Raw genomic sequence first — 19,106 nt, forward strand, 5'->3', positions numbered from 1 at the left:
CGCTTCAAACAATTTTTATATTGAAACGCTGAAATTTATGCAAAACTGTGCAGACCCGACAAATGTCCATTGAAAGGAATGAAATTGGTTGGCAAGTGCATACATACATATGTACCATATATGTATATAGAAGTTGTGTAAGGATAAATATTAAACAAAATAAATTGCATAGAAACACAGTTATATACAGGGTGAAATTTCGAAAAAAAATTATATATACAGACATGTATATTTCCTTATCTAAAATATATATTTCTTATGGAAGGCGAAAAGCTTTCGATATAATTCAGGTAGACTATATTTTGGTGCAGAAACAAAATATAAATATACATATGTACATATATGTATGTATACTCATATATACATATTTTTTATATATACAGTTATATGCAATGCGCATCTGTTTTCTCATACATAGCTTTATAAATGTATATGCGCTTGCTTTTTCACCTTTCATATTTCGCTCATTGCATAAATTTGCATCAATTTATTGCCTGCCTCGCTTTTATAAATATTTTAAAGTAAATTTTCCTATTTCTATTTTTTGGCAAACATTTCGACTATATGCATTTTTGCTCAGTTAAATTGATGATTTATGTTAGTTTAGTCAAATAATTTGGAAATATAGGCTTCTAAAGCATATGAGCTGTAGGTGCTTATACATACAATCGTATATATCTATAACGGTACATTAAAGAATTTACATTTTTGAGTGCACATTTATGCCAAATTTTATTATCGCTTTTGTTGTTCAAGCTAATTTTTTATTTATGAGCAATTTTCACAAATTAATTTAGATATGTTGGCAGCACTGCACTAATTTTTTTTTAAGAATTTCATTTAAATCAAATTAAGGGCTTATTAGGAGTAAGTTAAAAGCATTACAATTTAATAAAAATATTTCAAAAAAAATAACATAAAAAAATATTAAAAAGTATTTAAAACAAAAAAATTAAATTAAACAACCTTAAAATTTAAATTAAAAAAATTAAAACAAAATAAAAAATTAATGAAAATAAAAAACAAAAAAAATTAAAAATAAAAATAAAATTAAAAATTTAAAAAAAAATTAAAAGGAAAAACAAAAACTAAATTTAAAAAAATAATAAATATTAAAAATTAAGGAAAAAAATAAAAAAAAAATTAAAAATAAAAAAAGAATTTAAAAATAAAAAAATTAAATTTTTAATCAAATAAGGTTTAAAAAACTAATTTATTAAAAGAGTGCCAACACAATGCCTTTAGCATTATATTAAAAAAATTTAAAAATAAATAAAATAAAACCAAATAAATTAAAAAATAAAAAAGTTAAAATGAAAAAAATAAAGTATTAAAAAAATAAGGGCTTACTAAGAGAATTCCAAAAGCATGGTAAAGCAATAGCATTAAATTAAAGTTATTAAAAAAATTAAAAATAGAAATAAAAATAAAAATACAAAATCTATATGAAAAATAGAAATGTCTTTTATATTATATTAAAAAAATTTTAATAATTAATAAATTAATAGTAAAATATAAATTAAATAGAAAAAATTCAAATATAAAAAAAATAAAAATCGAACAAAAAATAAATAAAATAAAAATTAAGGGCTTAAATTAAAATTAATGTTTTTTTTATTTATGTTTTTTAATTTGAAAAATTCATAAATAAAAAGTTATAGAAATAACAAAAAACAAAACATTAAAATTAGAACATTAAAAAGTCTATAAAAAATACGAGTTTAAAATAAAATAATTTTTTTGTTTGAAAAACTAACTTATTAATATTAATATAATGCCAACACAATGTTTTTAGCACTATTAATGGCATTCAAATATTATATTAAAAATATTTAAAAAGAAAACAATTAAAAATAAAATAAAAAAATTGAAAATAAATCAAATAAAACTTCAAAAAAAATTAAAAAATGAAATATAAAAATAAAAATAAAAAATATAACTTAAAATTTTAAAAATAAAAAATTAAAAATAAAAAAATAAAATTGAAAATAAATCAAATAAAACTACAAAAAATAAAAAAAATCAAAAAAAAATTAAATTAAAAAATATCTAAACTATAAAATTAAAAAAAAAATACATTAAAAATCAAATAAATTTAAAAAATCAAAGAGTTTAAGAAAAAAAATATTTTTAAATGTACCAAAATAACTTCAATGCGGTTTTATGAAAATGGTACAGCATCAAACTTTCACTTTCAGCATCGACAAACTGCAAAAAAACCCACAAGTAAAACGAAATCTGTAACACACAAATACACAATACCAACCCACACTAAAACCTGCAGAAGCCAAATCGCAAAGGCCGCACTCATTAAAAGTAACAAACGAACATTGGCCCCCAGCCTCCTACCTCTAAGAACACATTTTTAATTTGCGTCGATATACATACAGTTATGCATTTTTTTCTCCAACCAACAGCGCCTTGAATTTGCGGTCAAATGGCAATACTGGTCAAACGTTTTAGGGGCAAGTGGTGTGGCACAAAAACAAACAAAACAACAACAAAAACTTATAAAAAAAAATAGAATAAACACACTGCCTGTCAATGCACATAAAAAATGCATAGAAACAAAGAAAGAAACAGTCGCTGTAACAAGTTATGGTACGAGTTAAATTGTTTGCGAAAATGACTGAAAAGGATTGACAGAGATTAAGCGATTTGAGGGTTGGCTAAGCAAACACCCGCACACACACAAATATGCATAAACTTTAAAGTACAAAGAAAATTGTGAAAAAAAAAGAAAATGAAAAATCGAAATAATCAACTGGTTTGGGCAGCTTTTGTTACTTTGTAGCTGTGTAAACAAAAAGTGCTTTGAAAGCAACAAAATAATGGCAAAGGGGGTTGCATTAATAAAGCGCCGCCGCTATAAATGACGGCATGCAAAGCGCCTTGTCAACTGGCAGCGCACGGTTAGCAACTGGGAAAGAGGAATCAGCAAAAAAGCTTTAAAAATTAAATGCAAATCAAGAAAAATCTATTTCTAAAACAGTGGCTCAAAGATTTTTAGAAAATGCTCCGAAAAGTATGCTAAGTATAAAGCAAATCGGATTTGGTTGACGTTGTGGCTGGAAATTCGATAAAGGGTGTATCAAAAGTGAATTTAAAAGCTGCTATTTATTTTGGGGATAGAGAAAAGGGTTGCTGTTTTTGTAAAGTGAGATTAATTAGGTGTGACGAGTTGTATTGTGACTTTTTATTTTCCTGCCTCCACTTTTTCATGTATCATATCAATTTTATTTATATTTATAACTTTTCTGACGAACTTTTATAACTTTTTCATTATTTTTTTTCTATTTTCCAACTACCACATACTAAAATTGTCGTGGCAACCAAATTTATATACCCAAACATTATATTTCGTATAGAAATGCCAACGGAAGACTCTACTTTGAAATGTTTTTGAACCATAAACCTTATTTTCAGTGCATTGCTACAATACTACTACGCTTTCAGTGGCTTAACAAACTAGCTACTACACCCCAGCAAGCCACCTACCGCTTAAGCAACCGGTTAATTAACCAAAAGTGCCACCAGAAACTTCTATTTATGTTTCTAAGAATTTTTTAAACTCTAACTGACACCAGATCGACTCAGTCCGTCATGCTAATCATTTGTATATACATTTTTTTTAGAGACTCCTAGCTTTCTTCTGAGTATAACCAACTTCATGGGTATAGAGTATATATAGTAATAGTTTGAAAAAAAGCTGAAAATAAGCTTCAAAATGGTGAGGGATAAACTTTGCTAAATGTTTATTGTAGACATATTCTACAAAAGAGATGTCTACTTAATAAAAGAACAAAAATCAAAAATAGGCACAAAACACAATCGCTAAATTCAGCAAAGCAGTTTTCAGTCGAGCACTTCTCCCCGCTGGAAATGGGTAATTGCTGCACTATGAATATGAAAAGCGACATTGACAAACAACTAAAGTGGAAAGCGAAAATCAAAAACAAAACAAATAAGCAAACATGTTCAAAAAAAAAAGATATGCTGAAAAGTTAGTGAATGAAATAGCGCCGAATGAAGCATTTACCAACAACACTAAGCCTATGCAACAAAACAACAGTGCGGCGCGCAGCAGGTAGGCAAGCCAGCTGAGCAAAGAAAATGCGGCAAAACACAAACAAAAGCGGATAAGAAGTAGTAAGAACATGCCACACTTGATTTTCCACATACTCATGTTGATTTGAGTGAGTTGCATGTGAGTCAGCACCAACAACGGCACAACACACCACACCAACACTCACCACAGCCACTCAACGTCACTCTCGCTCTCTGCTCTCCGCTCTTGCCATTGATCATGCCGATATCCTTATTGCCTGCCTAGCGCTCCCACGTTTTTCATAGCCAACGCTAGTGTTAGTGTTGTTTCGTTCGTTCGACCAGTTGTTCGTTTGTGCTGGTATGGACTCGTATGCGCAGCGCAAGTGTGTATGTATATTTGTTGTTGGCGGCAGCGCTGAGGCGATATGCTGAATTCGATAAGCATGGATATGTGTGTATACATGCCATAGCTGCATAAAGCTGGCTGTGTGCAGGTACATGCGCTTATTGCTGTGTATGTGTGCGCGCGTTTGGGACAAAAGCGGTGATTTAGCATGCAAATAATGTTTGTAGAAGAGGCCTAACAAAGGCAAGAAGTTGTAGGCGGTGAAGACGATGTACTAAACTATGGCTATAGAAGTGAATGAAAAGAAAATTTTGTAAGAAAAAACATAATAAATGGAAGAAGATGAAATAGAGTTTGAAAGTGGCGAACTTTTAACAAGTGAAAAATGAAGACTGTTAGCAATTGATAAAAAATTAAAAAAAAAAATTTTTTTTTGACAAAAAAAAATTGGACAAAAAAATACGAAAAAAAAATTTTAAAAATAAAATTAAAAAACAATCAAAAAAATAGTGAAAAATATTTTTGATAATGAAGTGATATACAAACTACAAGTATTAGTAAAATTAGTTAAAAATTATATAATTCTCTTAATAAAACGAAAAATAACAGAAACAAAATACTTCTTTATAAGCAAAACATAATTTTGATGGATAAAAAAATGTTGTAAAAAAAATATTACAAATAGGCTGCAAACTAGAAAGTGGCGAGCTTTAGGTTTTACCAGAGAAAAATGGAGAAATTTTATTTTAAAAATCCCAAATAAAATTTCAAAAAAAATTGGTAAAAAATTCGAAATAAACATTTGGAAAACAAATCGAAAAAAATTAAATTAAAAAATATATTTGCTACTTTATATCATGCTATAAGCAAAATTGATTAACAAATAAAGAAATTCTGCTAATAAAACAAAAATAACAACATTAAATTCTTCGAAATTTCGAAAAAAAAAATTTTTAAGTTTCAAAAAAATTTAAAAAAAAATTGAAAAATATATATGATACTTTATATCATGCTATTAGCAAAATTTGTTTAAAAATCATGAAAAGCTTTTAATAAAACAAAATTAATAAAAATAAAATTTTTCAAAAATTAAAAGAAAAAAAGATTTTGAAAAAAAATTTTCAAAAACTAAAAAAAACAAAGAATTAAAAAAAATTATAACACTAATGCCTTCACAGTAACCCAGAAAGAAATATGCAGCAACAACAACATTTATTTTCTGTTTCTAATTGAATTTCTGGAAATATTGATCTCATTGTGTAGAAATTTAAAATATATTAAAAAAGATTGCAATTAGCCCTAGAAAATTAATATTACCTCTGTGTTAACCACTAATGATTTTAAAAATAAAATAAAAATTAGTAAGAGTTTCCAAATAAAAACATAAAATGTACCAAAATCACGCAGCGCGTCGTAATAATGAAACGCGTCGGCATTATGACCCCCACAGCAATTATGAAGCACGTCGGAGTTATCAAACTCAACAAGGCTATGAAGTACACGAGAATTACGATTTCATACAAAACTACGAGACGCCGGAATATTATGAACTTCGACGAAATTATGACACAAGTCGTAAAAGTAAGTGGCATAACATAGAAAAAATATATTTTTCAGCGAGCTGACTGATTATTTTATTACAACATAATATTTGCAAAACAAATTAACGCCAAAACCAGCTTAGCATAGATATTATAGCAAAATCGCATAGCACAGTGCATTATGCACCCTTTATTTACACAAATGTAAGCAAACTTTCATACCCCAAACGCATTAATTAGCCGCATTACTTTACTGTTTGGACCACTATTTACCCTGTCAAGTCGTTACCACGAATTTATTTCATATTTATTATAATTTCCCTATTAACACTATTTTTACGCCAACGTTGTGCGTGTCTACGTCGCTTAATTGCCACGCAAGGGCAATTCTATTGAGGTAGGTAAACAGAAATTCAAGCGTTGAGACGCGCACGCAGGCAAGTGACCCCACAACACGTTGCCGCTTCAACTCACCGCTATATAGCTATGGGTGCGCTAGTTTCTTCACCATAACTCGTTTGTGAAGGTTCTACCTGTCAGCAGGCGTTCGTCTTAAGCATTAGAAACGCACTTTTACGAAATGAGCGCAGATATTCATTCTTATGTATTGGAAGCCAACGGTAAAAGAAAGAAAGATCTCTCAAGGACATACAAGAAAGGTGCCGTGGTATCATTTGTGTAAGGAAAAGCAATATGAGTAAATATATATAACTTAATATTTTCAAAGTGCTTAAAATGCTTACGATTCCTTAAAATCAAGTTAGAAGATCACTTAAATTTTTATGCTAGAAATTTGCTACCAATTTGTTCGAATATTTTTGGAACTGCTCATTTCTTGCTTTCTTCTTCATATTCAACACAATTCACCACACCACATTTTAAAGAATTCTTCAAATATCACTTCAATTTTAGTGATATAGCTCATCTTGCTAGAGATTTATTAGTATTTTCTTCCAAATATTATTAGTTTCGGCTCATATCTTGCTCTCACACCTTCATATTGAACACAATACACCACACTACTTAGAAGTTCACTCAACCTTCAACCGTTTTCACTCTCCAGCTCGCATTCTCTCACTACTTTTCGCACTCTCTTCTTGCATCTTAGAAGACTTCTTAGTAGTTCACTCAATTTTCTATTTTTTTTTTTTTGTACTAACGCTCTCATTCTCTCGCTCCTTTTCACCACACTACTAAGCAGTTCACTCAATTTCCTATCTCTTTTCGTACCACCACTCTCATACTATCGCTACTTTTCACTCTCTCGGACTCTCTGCTTGCATCTTTGAAGACTTCTATCTACTCTAACACCACCTTATCGACATTTCTTTCCATTTACTTATATGCCAGTACGTTCCGTTACACTTTTGTGCATTCCGCTACTTCCTTATTCGCATTTCCTTCGTGCGCTTCAAAATAAATATCGTAAAAAATTACCATATTTATTACAATAACTATATTGCCACACGGGTACGTCGCTTTCATGCAACTCTGCGGCGCTAAAGTGTAATGTGTTGCGTGTTGGCGTGGATAAATAGAGTAAAAAATGCATTTGAATAAAAATATAAAAATTCTGTGTTAATAAAAGTAACCAATAAAGAATGCTATGACCTTAAAATAGTAACTGCCAGCAAACTACCTTCGCTCGTTTATAATTTTAGCCACTTGAGAAGCAAGCGTGACGCTCACCAACGCCGCTGCTGTCATTAGAAATTTTTTTATGCAACGAGTGTGTGTGTGAGCAATAAATGGACGAAGTAGGAAGTGGCAATGGAAATGGAATTAGCTTCGACAGCTAAGCGAACATGCAAAATATCTATTAGAATTGGAGAAAATCCATAATTTTCAGAAAAATATATATTAAGTATATGTGTAGTTGAATATTTTTGAAGAGTTGGGAATTGTTATGCCATCTATGATTTCTTGCCGTTCCCATGTATACCAAATTATATGAAATATGAAACAATTGCACATCAATATCACCGAAAAATTCACACAATACATTTCTGCTGCATAAATCAACATGATTACCAAATTTTCTAAATTTAGTTTCAACTCCTGCTGCCTTATGCACAGCCCTAATGTTATTTGACACCGCATATGGCGTCTACAAGTCAAACACAGCTCAGACATTACGTTTGAGAGCACGGTTTTTGTTCAATTTTTGGAGATAAAAATAGATAGAAATGTATGTGTATTTGTGTATGTAAATATACAAATGATATAGTCTCCATGGACCACTTGAAATATGTTTTTGTATGCCAGTGAAAGTGGAAGCATAATTTTCAGTGCAAGGAAAGGTATTTCATTGAGTATATGTATTTTGAATAATATAAAAAAAAAATAAAAATTAAAATTAATCAATGAGTACATGTATTTTAAATAATATAAAAAAAAAAATAAAAATTAAAATTAAAAATAAAAATATAACGAATTTGAAAAACAGATATTTTAAGAAATAAATAAAAAAATAGAAAAAAAATTCAACTATGTATGTATGTATATTAAAAAAACTTAAAAAATGCTTTTTAAAAATAAATAAAAAAATAAAAAATTAAAAAAAACACGTTTTAAAAATAAAAACAAATAAAAAATTTACAAAAATCCATATATGCATATTTAAAAATAAATTTAAAAAATACGTTTAATGTATTAGAGTAATTTTTAAATGGTAAACAATATAAAAACATTCAAAAAATATATAAAAATAAAAAAAACGCATATTTAAGAAAATAACTAAAAAAATGCATACATATTTCAAAATACTTTTTGGATAATATAACACAAAAAATGTATTTTAAAATCATTTTTCAATAATAAAAAATTTTAGAAAAATTAAAAAATATGATAAATTAAAAAACACACATTTCAGACCAAAAATAATAAATCAACAAAAAAAAATCATAAATATTTAAAATAAACTTGAAAAAAATTGTAAATAAAAAAAATAAAAGAATAAAAAATACAGAGTAATAAATTGAAAAAAAATCATATATATTTCAAAATAAACTTAAAAAATATCTTTGGAATTATATAACACAAAAAAGTTTATTAAAACCAACATCTGGATTCAATAACACAAAAAACGGAAAGAAATCAAATTTTCAAAAAACAATCAAGTTTCAAAAAAAAGTTTGTTTTTTTTTTCAAAAGAAAAAATCCGTATAGCTTTGCTTAAAGCAGCTTTTATTTTAGTAACCAAAATGAAAATATACTTTCTATATTGAAATTCCCCAACACACACATATTTATAGAATTTTCTTCAAAGACGTCAAAGTCATTAAGATTTGGCTGCAGGCTTTTGGCAAACAGTGGATATGTAAATACAAAGCTTCATTTCAATTCTTTGATTTGCTTGGCTGGCAAATTTTCTAAAACGGTAATTAAAAATAAATGGAGCGAAAAGGAATGCATACTATACATAACATAAAGATATACATGCATACATATCATATAATTAAAAAATACTTCCTGCGCAATGGCAACTTATTTTTAATTTCTTCGTACCTACTCTAAGTGCCCAGCGAAACAAATAACCTTGCAGCTGTAATCCTTTTTGAAAAGTTCTACTCACACATTAGTAGTATTAGAAGAAAACACAAGAAAAAACCTCTACTTTGATGCCGAAGTTAGAATACCCTTCATAAATAAAAAATTTCCATACCAGTACTTGATTTTCAACGTTCAGTTTGTATGGCAGCTATATGCTATAGTGGTCCGATCTGAAATTTTTTTTCAGAGGTTATAGTTTTAGTTTTGAAAATAGCCTGTGTACAATTTCGTGTAGATATCTTATCAAATAAGAAACTATTCCATACAAGCACTAGATTGTGAACGTTCAGTTTGCATGACAGCTATATGCGATAGTCATCCGATCAAAACCATTTCTTGGGAGTTTGTACCGTAGCCTTAAGCAATAATCCATGTCGAGTTTTATAAAGATATCTAGTCAGATAAAAAACTTTTCCATACAAGGCCTCGATTTTCATATGCCAGTTTGTATGACAGATATATGCTATAGTCGTCCGATATCGCCCGTTCTGACAAATGAACAGCTTCTTCGAAAGGAAAGTACGTATGTAAAGTTTCAGTTGATATCTCAAATCTGAGTGATTTATTACAACCATCATGGCAACCTTAACCTGCCCTGTTCTGGGTATAAAAAGGATTTGTGCGGCAAATATTAAATTTTTAATGAAATAAAAATAAAATTTCTTCCTTGCTGCTGCGCAATTTTCTTTCATTGATTTCTTTACAACACATCTTGCATACAAATGAGTAGCTTTTCCATTTGTTAAAAAGGGAAATTAGTTTTTTTAAGCTGTCAAATTTGGCGGAAATATAGCGGTGGCGCACACATATATTATTGTTGCTTGAACCGGAAATTAAAACCTAATTAAAAATACGCAAACACAAATAAAAATAAGCTAAACTAATAACTGCCGAGAATAATAAACGGAAAGGAAATGAAAAAGTGTATTTACAAAGCATACATTTAGGCTTAGTAAGGCACTGTTGCACACACAGAGATATTTTATGAAAGAAAACGCATTTTTGCTAAGAAATAGTAACTAAAGTGATACTTTCAACAAAAGGAAAAATTAAAATTTGTAAAGATTGACGTTTCAATGAGTAAACGGTGACAAAAAATCCCATAAAATAGCTTCACAATTAAAAATAAACAAACTCAATAGCAACTAAGAATAATAAATCAAAGCGGCAGTGAAAAAGTGTATTTATGAAGCATTCATTTAGGCTTAGTAAGGCGCAGTAGTTTTATGAAAGAAAAAGCACTTTCTATATTAAATAATATCTAAAGTGATATTTTTATTAAAAGTAAGCATTAAAATTATTCATTTTTCACATTTAAACTAATATAAAACACTTAATTTTGGCTACTAGAGATGTAGAATGTGACGTTTTATTGCATAAACGGTGCTAAAAAAATAATAAATCACACACTCACAATTAAAAATAATTAAATTTTCGAAATTATAGCTTCACATTTAATTGAAATTTTAGAAAATTTTTTCAAAACTCACCCAGAAAATGAAGTATTCACAACTTCTGAGTATTTTTGTTTGGTTATTTTCACTTAGAGTTGTCACGTAGAGAGTGAAGCATTGCTTCATCTGAAAAAAAAGCCGAAAAGAAATTATGAAACTCACTTCAAATGATAGTAGACATACAAAAATATATCACATCAAAAATGTCAGAATAAGAAAAATTGTGCATATTTTGTAAGCAGCGTGCATTAAATATATTTCTTTTTTCTTTCAAAAATACCTAGCCGCTTAGTAACTCAAAAAAAGAGCTTAACAGTCTGTGTTAACTAATTTTTAAATAATATTGCCAACATTACGTTGGCTTGCGGTCGTCTAAGCCGCGCTTAAGCGCTTAATTGCCAGCTAATTTTCAGCGCCACACACTCTTTCTTGCCTATTACTTGCTTGCTTTGATAGCAAGTGTCGGTAAAAGGAACAAATAGTAGTCCGTTCAGCTGCCGCCAACATAAGGCGTATTTGATTTGTTTTGGTGCAGAGCATTACGCAAAAATGTTCAAATTTAATTAAAGAAACCACAAGCCACAAACAAGGAAGTGTTGCACGCATTTCGTGCTTTCTTTATTCATTACTTTCTTTTATATTTTTTAATATTATTTACTTTTCATCTGCTTTCATTTACGCGCCTAATGATTAATTTAAAAGCGATTTGTTGTAGGTTTTCGAGCCTTTTTAATGCACAACAATACACACATACACATATACATATGCATATAAATGACTGTGGTTTGATTATTACCCAGTTAACGCAGCCTGTCAGCATTTGTCAGCGGCGTTGAATCGCTTTTTACCAGACACGTTTAATTTTCTTTGTCGCACATCAACGTCCCAAACACTGACAACGTAATACTTTTATGTGTGCTTACTTATATAGTATATACAGTATCAAAAGCCTCCTTATTTGCCTTAAACTGCGTGTGGTTGAGCGCAACAGCCCAGAGAAGCAGTCATCAGTCCTTGCTTTAGTACTGGCATACCCGCAAATGAGCTGTTTTGCGACGGAAGTGGCGCGTTTCCACTGCAACCTCCTACCCGCATATTTTCAATTACATTTGCTTTTCATTTCGCTATAGCTACCTTGATCTCACACCAGATTTTGTTTTTTTTTTTCATTAAAAAAATTGCATTTAAGCTTACGCTATTTTTTTTCTCGTTTTGAACGCGCACCCCTCCAGCATTTATTCTTTGCACTCCAATGCGATTATTCACGTATGTATATGTGAAATGCGTGCGAATGTGCGGCTGTAGCTTACAAAAGTAAAATACCTCATCGTTTGCTGCAAATTAAAATACGCAAAAAGACGGAAAGTAGCAAACAATCACACAGACACATATAGGTATTAGCAAATCCGAGGCGCTTGAACGGAAAAATCTCGCCGCGCGTCACCATAGCGCGCTTCTTAGTTCAGTGGAATCGGCTTAGTGGATATATGCCTAAGTAAGTGAACGCTAATTACATGCGTGTCACCGCCAAGCCGCGCTACCTCACCCAGTCATCACGCTTCGCACATTTTTCAACAGCCTTACCTTTTCCAACAGCCAGCTTTTTAGCTACAGCCTACAGCTGCTCGTTTTTCTTTATTAGCTACCACTTCAAGCACCATTCAACCACCTGCTGGCAGCCGTTAATACTCACTCGCTTTCAGCAGTCAAATAATTTTGTCTGCTTGTATTGTTGTCAAATTTGAATGAATAATAAAATAAGTACGTCTTTCGGTCTTTTTTGGGTTTGGTTACAAACGATTCACTAATTTATTAGCATGAAATTCATTTTGCGTGCATATGTATGTAATTTTTTTGCAAATCAAATTCATCACTTTTTTTCAATTAGGAGGAACATATATTGTCTTCAAAACGCATACATACATATGTACGTGAATATATACCATAGAATATATCTTTACATATATGTAATATTGCCATCATATCACTTGAATATGGGCGAAATCGGACTTCAACCACGCCTACTTCCTATATAGCGCAATTTGAAATTCCATCTGATTCTTCCGAACTTAGCACTTCCTTACTTGTAATTATATGCATTTGTTCACACAATTATATAAACATGAATATGCATTTATATATTTATATATGTAAGTATGTGTGTATAACATACAAAGTATGACTATAAACAGTTTTAATATAAAATGGATGTACAGGCAAATATAAGTACGTGCCCACCCTTACCTTTTATTGCCTGCACATAAGTATTTACTTTCTTTCACTTAAACACACGACGGGTTTTTTAGCGCTATGATCAAACACTAAAAACAATTTAATAACAACAATATTGATCAATTACTCACTAAACTAAATTTTATTTCTATATACTTATTTTCTGCGTTCATAACGCGCAGTTTAGAATCTTCGAGTAAAAGCAAATATTTCACACTAACATGTTGAAACATGTTTGCCAAACCACACATTGAGCACTACATATTTTGCTAAATTTCATTTGCACATTTTCACTGCAATTAACTTACACACACTTATCACTTTACATTCACAAAATCAATTAATATTTAAATAATACTCAACAAACTGCACTAGATGGTTAATTTATTACTTTTTGATTAATTTTTACTTTTTCACACACTTTGATCGCGATCACGTACCGACGCGCACTTGCCGACATACGACTATCAAACGGCAGAGAATGTTAACGAACATGAGTGACATTGTGTTAACATTCGGTCATTCCATTGCACTTATTATTTTCTGCAGTGCTGCTTCGTGCTGACGAGACAACAACTGCGTTGGCATCCGCAAATATGTAACATTCTTACACTATTGTGCACGCTGTAATGAAATTACAGAGGATCACTCGGCATGTTTGCTGTAACATAAAACGAACAAATTACATTGATTTGTTGTTTGCCCAGGATTACAAAAGCAATTCCAAATAGTTTGTTAACATCAATGTTAATAAAAACTGACTAATTTGATTTTATGCTCTTGCAACATGTTGCTACAGAGTAAAATAGTTTTGTTCGCCTTGTATATAAATAAATGATCAGAATGATGAGACGAGTTGAAATTTGGTTGACTGTCTGTCTGTCTGTCCTTCCGTGCAAGTTGTAACTTGAGTAAACAAATAAAAACAAAATATTCGGGGATCACAGTTGCTAGTGGCATCTGAATTGTGGTTTTCTTTTATTAAACAAACTACGTTGTTACGTTGGAACACCAAAGTGTTTTGAAACCTTAAATGACTTCAAAGTACGCCACTCATGAATGCACATAAAGAAAAATTAACAAAATAAAATTAAAGCATATTTACTTTGCACTTACGACCGCTGCTTTCATACCGGCGCACCATTATGAGGTTACGTATACACGCAAATGCAGCTTCCATTCATAAAAATGCATTAAACAAGTAATTTATTTTAAAACAGTGGACCAATAAAGTTTACATACACCTAATTCCATTAAATTCCGAAACGTTTATTTGTTTCAAAATTAATAAATTTTGTGGTTTTTTTCTATCCATTTCAAGATATGTATATTTAACATTAAACATAGCATATCAAAATATTTTTTTTTTTACACAAATAAAAAAAATTAAAGTTAAAGCTTAAAATGAGCATAATTTATATCAAAAAAGTTTACGTACACTTATGATTTTTTATATAAATCAAAAGTAATTACAATACTTTTAACGGTTTTTGGCCTACATTTTGTTGCTATTACTGTCCCTAGACATCGTTGTATGCTCCTCACTCAATTTCTAGAATTATTTCCGGATATTTTGACCCACTAAGTCCACGATCCAGCTTTTTGGCCTTATTTTGATGAAATTCGATGTTTTTGAATACGGTTTTCCAAAAAGTTCCAGATATTTTGAATAGGATTAATGTCTAGTGATTGCGGGACCTATGGAGTTATTTTTATTTCCATAACAACCATTCATGTACAAGATAAGACATGTATTTTGGGTCGGTATCCTGTTGGAAATTGGCTTTGTTGCTATGAACAGCCGATTTAAGCACACTTAAAATTTAAATTTTTGTCCTAAAATGTTCAGATACATATGCTTATCCATGTTTTCACTAATAAAGTCCAAATGTCCAACTCTAGATGCAACCATACACCCGCAAACCATAACATTACCCCCACAGTGCTCTACCATTGGCAATACATTTTGTCCTTGCGACTCTTCATTGATCTTTCTCCACACTTTTCGTGATCTATTCGAACCAAATTTATTAAATTTTGAATCGTCGGTGAACACAATGTTTTCCCATAACCAATACGGTTTGTTTAAATATTGTTTAGCAAACGCCGACATTTTCTTTTTATTAACCTTATATATGTATGGCTTACGACGCGCGACTCGTCTATGATAACCAGCACTCTTCAACAAATTCCTTACTGTTTGGGGATTTATTTTTTTGTGTACATTTCAAAAATGTATAAGCATATGTATCTGAGCATTTTAAGAATAAGATTTAAATTTTAAGTGTGCTTAAATCGGCTGTTAATAGCAGCCATTTCTATTTACCACAGGATAACGACCCAAAACACACAACTTATCTTGTACGTGAATGGTTGTTATGGAAATAAAATTAACTCCATAGGTCCCGCAATCGCTAGACATTAATCCTATTCAAAATATCTGGAACTTTTTGGAAAACCGTATTCAAAAACATCGATTTTCATCAAAATAAGGCCAAAAAGCTGGATCATGGACTTAGTGGATCAAAATATCCGGAAATAATTCTAGAAATTGAGTGAGGAGCATACAACGATGTCCCTAGACATCAATAGCAACAAAATGTAGGCCAAAACCCGTTAAAAGTATTGTAATTACTTTTGATTTATATAAACAATCATAAGTGTACGTAAACTTTTTTGATATAAATTATGCTCATTTTAAGCTTTAACTTAAATTTTTTTTTTATTTGTGTAAAAAAAAAATATTTTGATATGCTATATTTAATGCTAAATATACATATCATGAAATGGATAGAAAAAAACCACAAAATTTATCCATTTTGAAACAAATAAACGTGTCGAAATTTAATAGAACTAGGTGTATGTAAACTTTATTGGTCCACTGTACATATATAGTGTATACTATAAATACATGAAAAATGTTTGAAAGCACTAGCGTAGGCGCTGCCCACCAAAAGCCAGCCACATACATATACATATATTCCTGGTTTTTACACACTTCAATTGCGACTCCAAAGTGCAATGACCGCCAAGTGGCCAAAAGACATGAAAAGTAAGCACAGTGCATTAAAAAGCGCAAAACTTAAATGCATATAGCTGCATGCGTGGTATACCAGCGCATATATTATATATAAAGCAAAGCGAAAAAACAACATATTTTGCACTTCAGCATTTCAACATCCAACAACGCCGCGCGTTTGCTGCAATCCAACTAACTTTGTTAGCCTTTGCCATGCCTTTGGCCGGTGAAATGACCTTTTCGTAGGCGCACATGCGTTAATACAAGCACAGCTACATACGTAAATGCAGATTTATGTATATGTGCAGGCATGCGTATATGTAAAAATGCACATATACATATGTAAAATTATACATATCTGCTTACAAATTACACACATTTAAGCGCGTTTGTAAGCGCAAATTTATAGTGTCGGCGGCTGGCAGTCTGCTGCAGCTTTGCCGGCTGTTTTTCACCCGTTTTTTTTTTCCTGTTTTTGACGTCATCCACGCTTGCGTATGCTTATATCCGTGGTAGCTGCTTTGCTCGCGCCGGCAAATAGATAATTTACAGCACTAAATGTAAACAAAACGCACTGCGTAGCAACGGCACCCACTTCTCACCACAGCAGCCGGCGCGGCTGGCAATATTTTTGCCTTGTGCAACATGAATTTATAGTGGCACAATATGCATTTGTTGGCGCACTGCCTTTGAACTTGAAAATTTTGCTACACACACACACACATACACGCACTCAAAACCGACGCCAGCAAAACTCGTTAGCCCGCATGTAATTGCGCTGCGGCGGTTGTCAGGGCGTATACGTAATTTTTCATGCACCCCTAGTGCTTGTTGCTTTTTTTTTTGCTTGGCTGCGAATTACGCAAAATTTACATCCTACTAATGGCAGACAGCGCAACAACAATAAGAAGATAGCGCACCTGCAACAACAACAACAATAACAGCAAGCACTTTGTAGTCATTCCAACGCTGTGGTATGCAACTCATTTGGCGCTCATAGTTGCCTGCATGTATTTGCGCTGCTGTACACGTATTCGCGTTCACTGTTGCATGCGCGCTGCACATTCATCAATTACTTAATATAATTACTTTTGGCTTTTGGATTAAGCGCGCCACCGGCATACCACTCAACCGTGCCGCCGCTAGTCAACCAGCGAGTCAGTCAGTCACAGCGCAGCACAGGCATTCGCTGTAATTTTCATTTCGCCACACAAGCACACCGCTATAAGGCAAGCATTTGCTTATGGGATATTAACTATAGCAAATGCCGGGCGTTATTTTGTGTTGCTGAGTGTGTGTGTGTGTGTGTGCGCGCAACGATAGCAGACAACATTAATTTGTAATGTAATAAATTGTAGCAACACTCTTTTATCGCTTTCAATCCCACTTTATCCCGCACTGTTGCCCCCACCACTCTGCTCCGCCAACACTTCACTACTTTTGGCCCGCAATTGGTTTGGTTTGGCTGAGTTGTTTGCAGCGCGCATTTGTTTGTTCATTTTGTTCAATTTTTGCAGTCAGCGTGTGGCAACAGCAAATAATGTGCAAAAAAGCTCAAGTACATATTTCACATATTTGGTTTATTGCGCCAGACTTTGGCAGCTCGGCGCAGACGGTCAGTTGGTGTGTGGTGATACGGTCTCACTTATTCATTCATTGCAAAGTTGCGGAAGTTGTTAATGATGTCTGCCTGTTTGCTGCCGCTGCCGCTGCTGCTGCTGCTACTGTAAACACACAGTTGGTCTGAGGCTTATGAAAAAGCAAAGCACAAGCACATGCATGAATAGCAATGCATGCAGGCTGTTTTATGTATTTGTTGTGTGTGGATGTGTGTATAAGTGTGAGTTCGTATAACTGTAGTGTGGTGCCTATAGTTTGCCGTCGGCAATTATTAGTGTACTTTTTAAGTGCTTCGTAGACTTTGTGCCATTCAAACTTTTTACATTCACATACTTAATTGCGAGGATATGTAAAATATCGGTATAGGTAGTAAGAGTCTGATTATTTTTTGATTTTTTTTTAAATAAAAATAAAATATTTTAATTGAATTAAATATTTTTCGGACAAATATAAAAAAATTTAATTGTTGCAAAATTTTTTTTATAAAAACAAATTTGTTTCAAATTCAAAAATTCAATTAAAATATTTCTAAATTAAAAAAGATGTAGTAAAACTTATAATATTTTGATGCTAAAAATATAAACAATTATATTTGAAGAAAAAAAACCTATGTTAAAAAACCGTTATAATAAATTTCTTTTATAGATTTTTATTTCACTAATTTTTGTTAAAAAAAAAATATTATTATTAGAATTTTAAACTTAAGAAAAAAATGTATACCCTTCATACATATTCTTATAAAAAATTTTTAATTTCAATTTTTATATGTATATTTTAATTTTAAATTTTATTGAGTGTCTTAAAATAAAAAACGTTTTTTTTTTATAAATTTCTGTTGCACTTGTTTAATACTAAAATTAATTCTGAAGAAAAAAATTATTTGTTTATTGCAAAAAATATTTTCTTAAATACGTTTCTTTCATGTTCTTTCTTTAATTAATTTTTGTTTAAGCAAAAATATTTTCGAGCAATGTTAAAATAAGAAAAGCAACTCTACCGTTTATAAATATTTTTTAAAGAAATTTTTTTATTTAATTTTATATACAAATGTATGTACATATGTATGTATGTATATTTAATTTTTTTTTTTAATGTTTCTAGGCCCAATTTTAAAATAAAAAATATTTTTTTTAATAATTCTCCTTTTATAAATTATTATTTTCTTTAAAGTATTTGTTCAACAATTAAAAAAAAATTATTTTAAGCAATTTTACTTTTCTTTACTTTTCATACATATTTTTTTGAAGAACTAGTTTCTAAATATTTTTTTTTATAAATTTTTAATTTTTATA

General features: G+C 30.8%; 1 protein-coding gene across 4 annotated transcripts in view; it reads left to right on the forward strand.

Annotated features, from left to right (window-relative positions):
• LOC120777892 (teneurin-m) overlaps nucleotides 1-19,106 on the forward strand; it is a 512,725-nt gene that overhangs the window by 437,646 nt on the left and 55,973 nt on the right. The window contains exon 1 of one of the 4 annotated variants that reach the window (XM_040109462.1): nucleotides 5,757-5,977. The exons of the other annotated variants lie outside the window; for them this stretch is intronic. Coding sequence (XP_039965396.1) covers nucleotides 5,785-5,977 — 193 coding nt within the window. The 5' untranslated portion in view covers nucleotides 5,757-5,784. Of the gene's footprint in view, nucleotides 1-5,756; nucleotides 5,978-19,106 lie in introns of those variants that run through there. 4 annotated transcript variants of the gene reach the window in all.

The sequence above is a fragment of the Bactrocera tryoni genome, chromosome 5, assembly GCF_016617805.1.
Source record: "Bactrocera tryoni isolate S06 chromosome 5, CSIRO_BtryS06_freeze2, whole genome shotgun sequence".
NCBI classification, from domain to species: Eukaryota; Metazoa; Arthropoda; class Insecta; order Diptera; family Tephritidae; genus Bactrocera; species Bactrocera tryoni.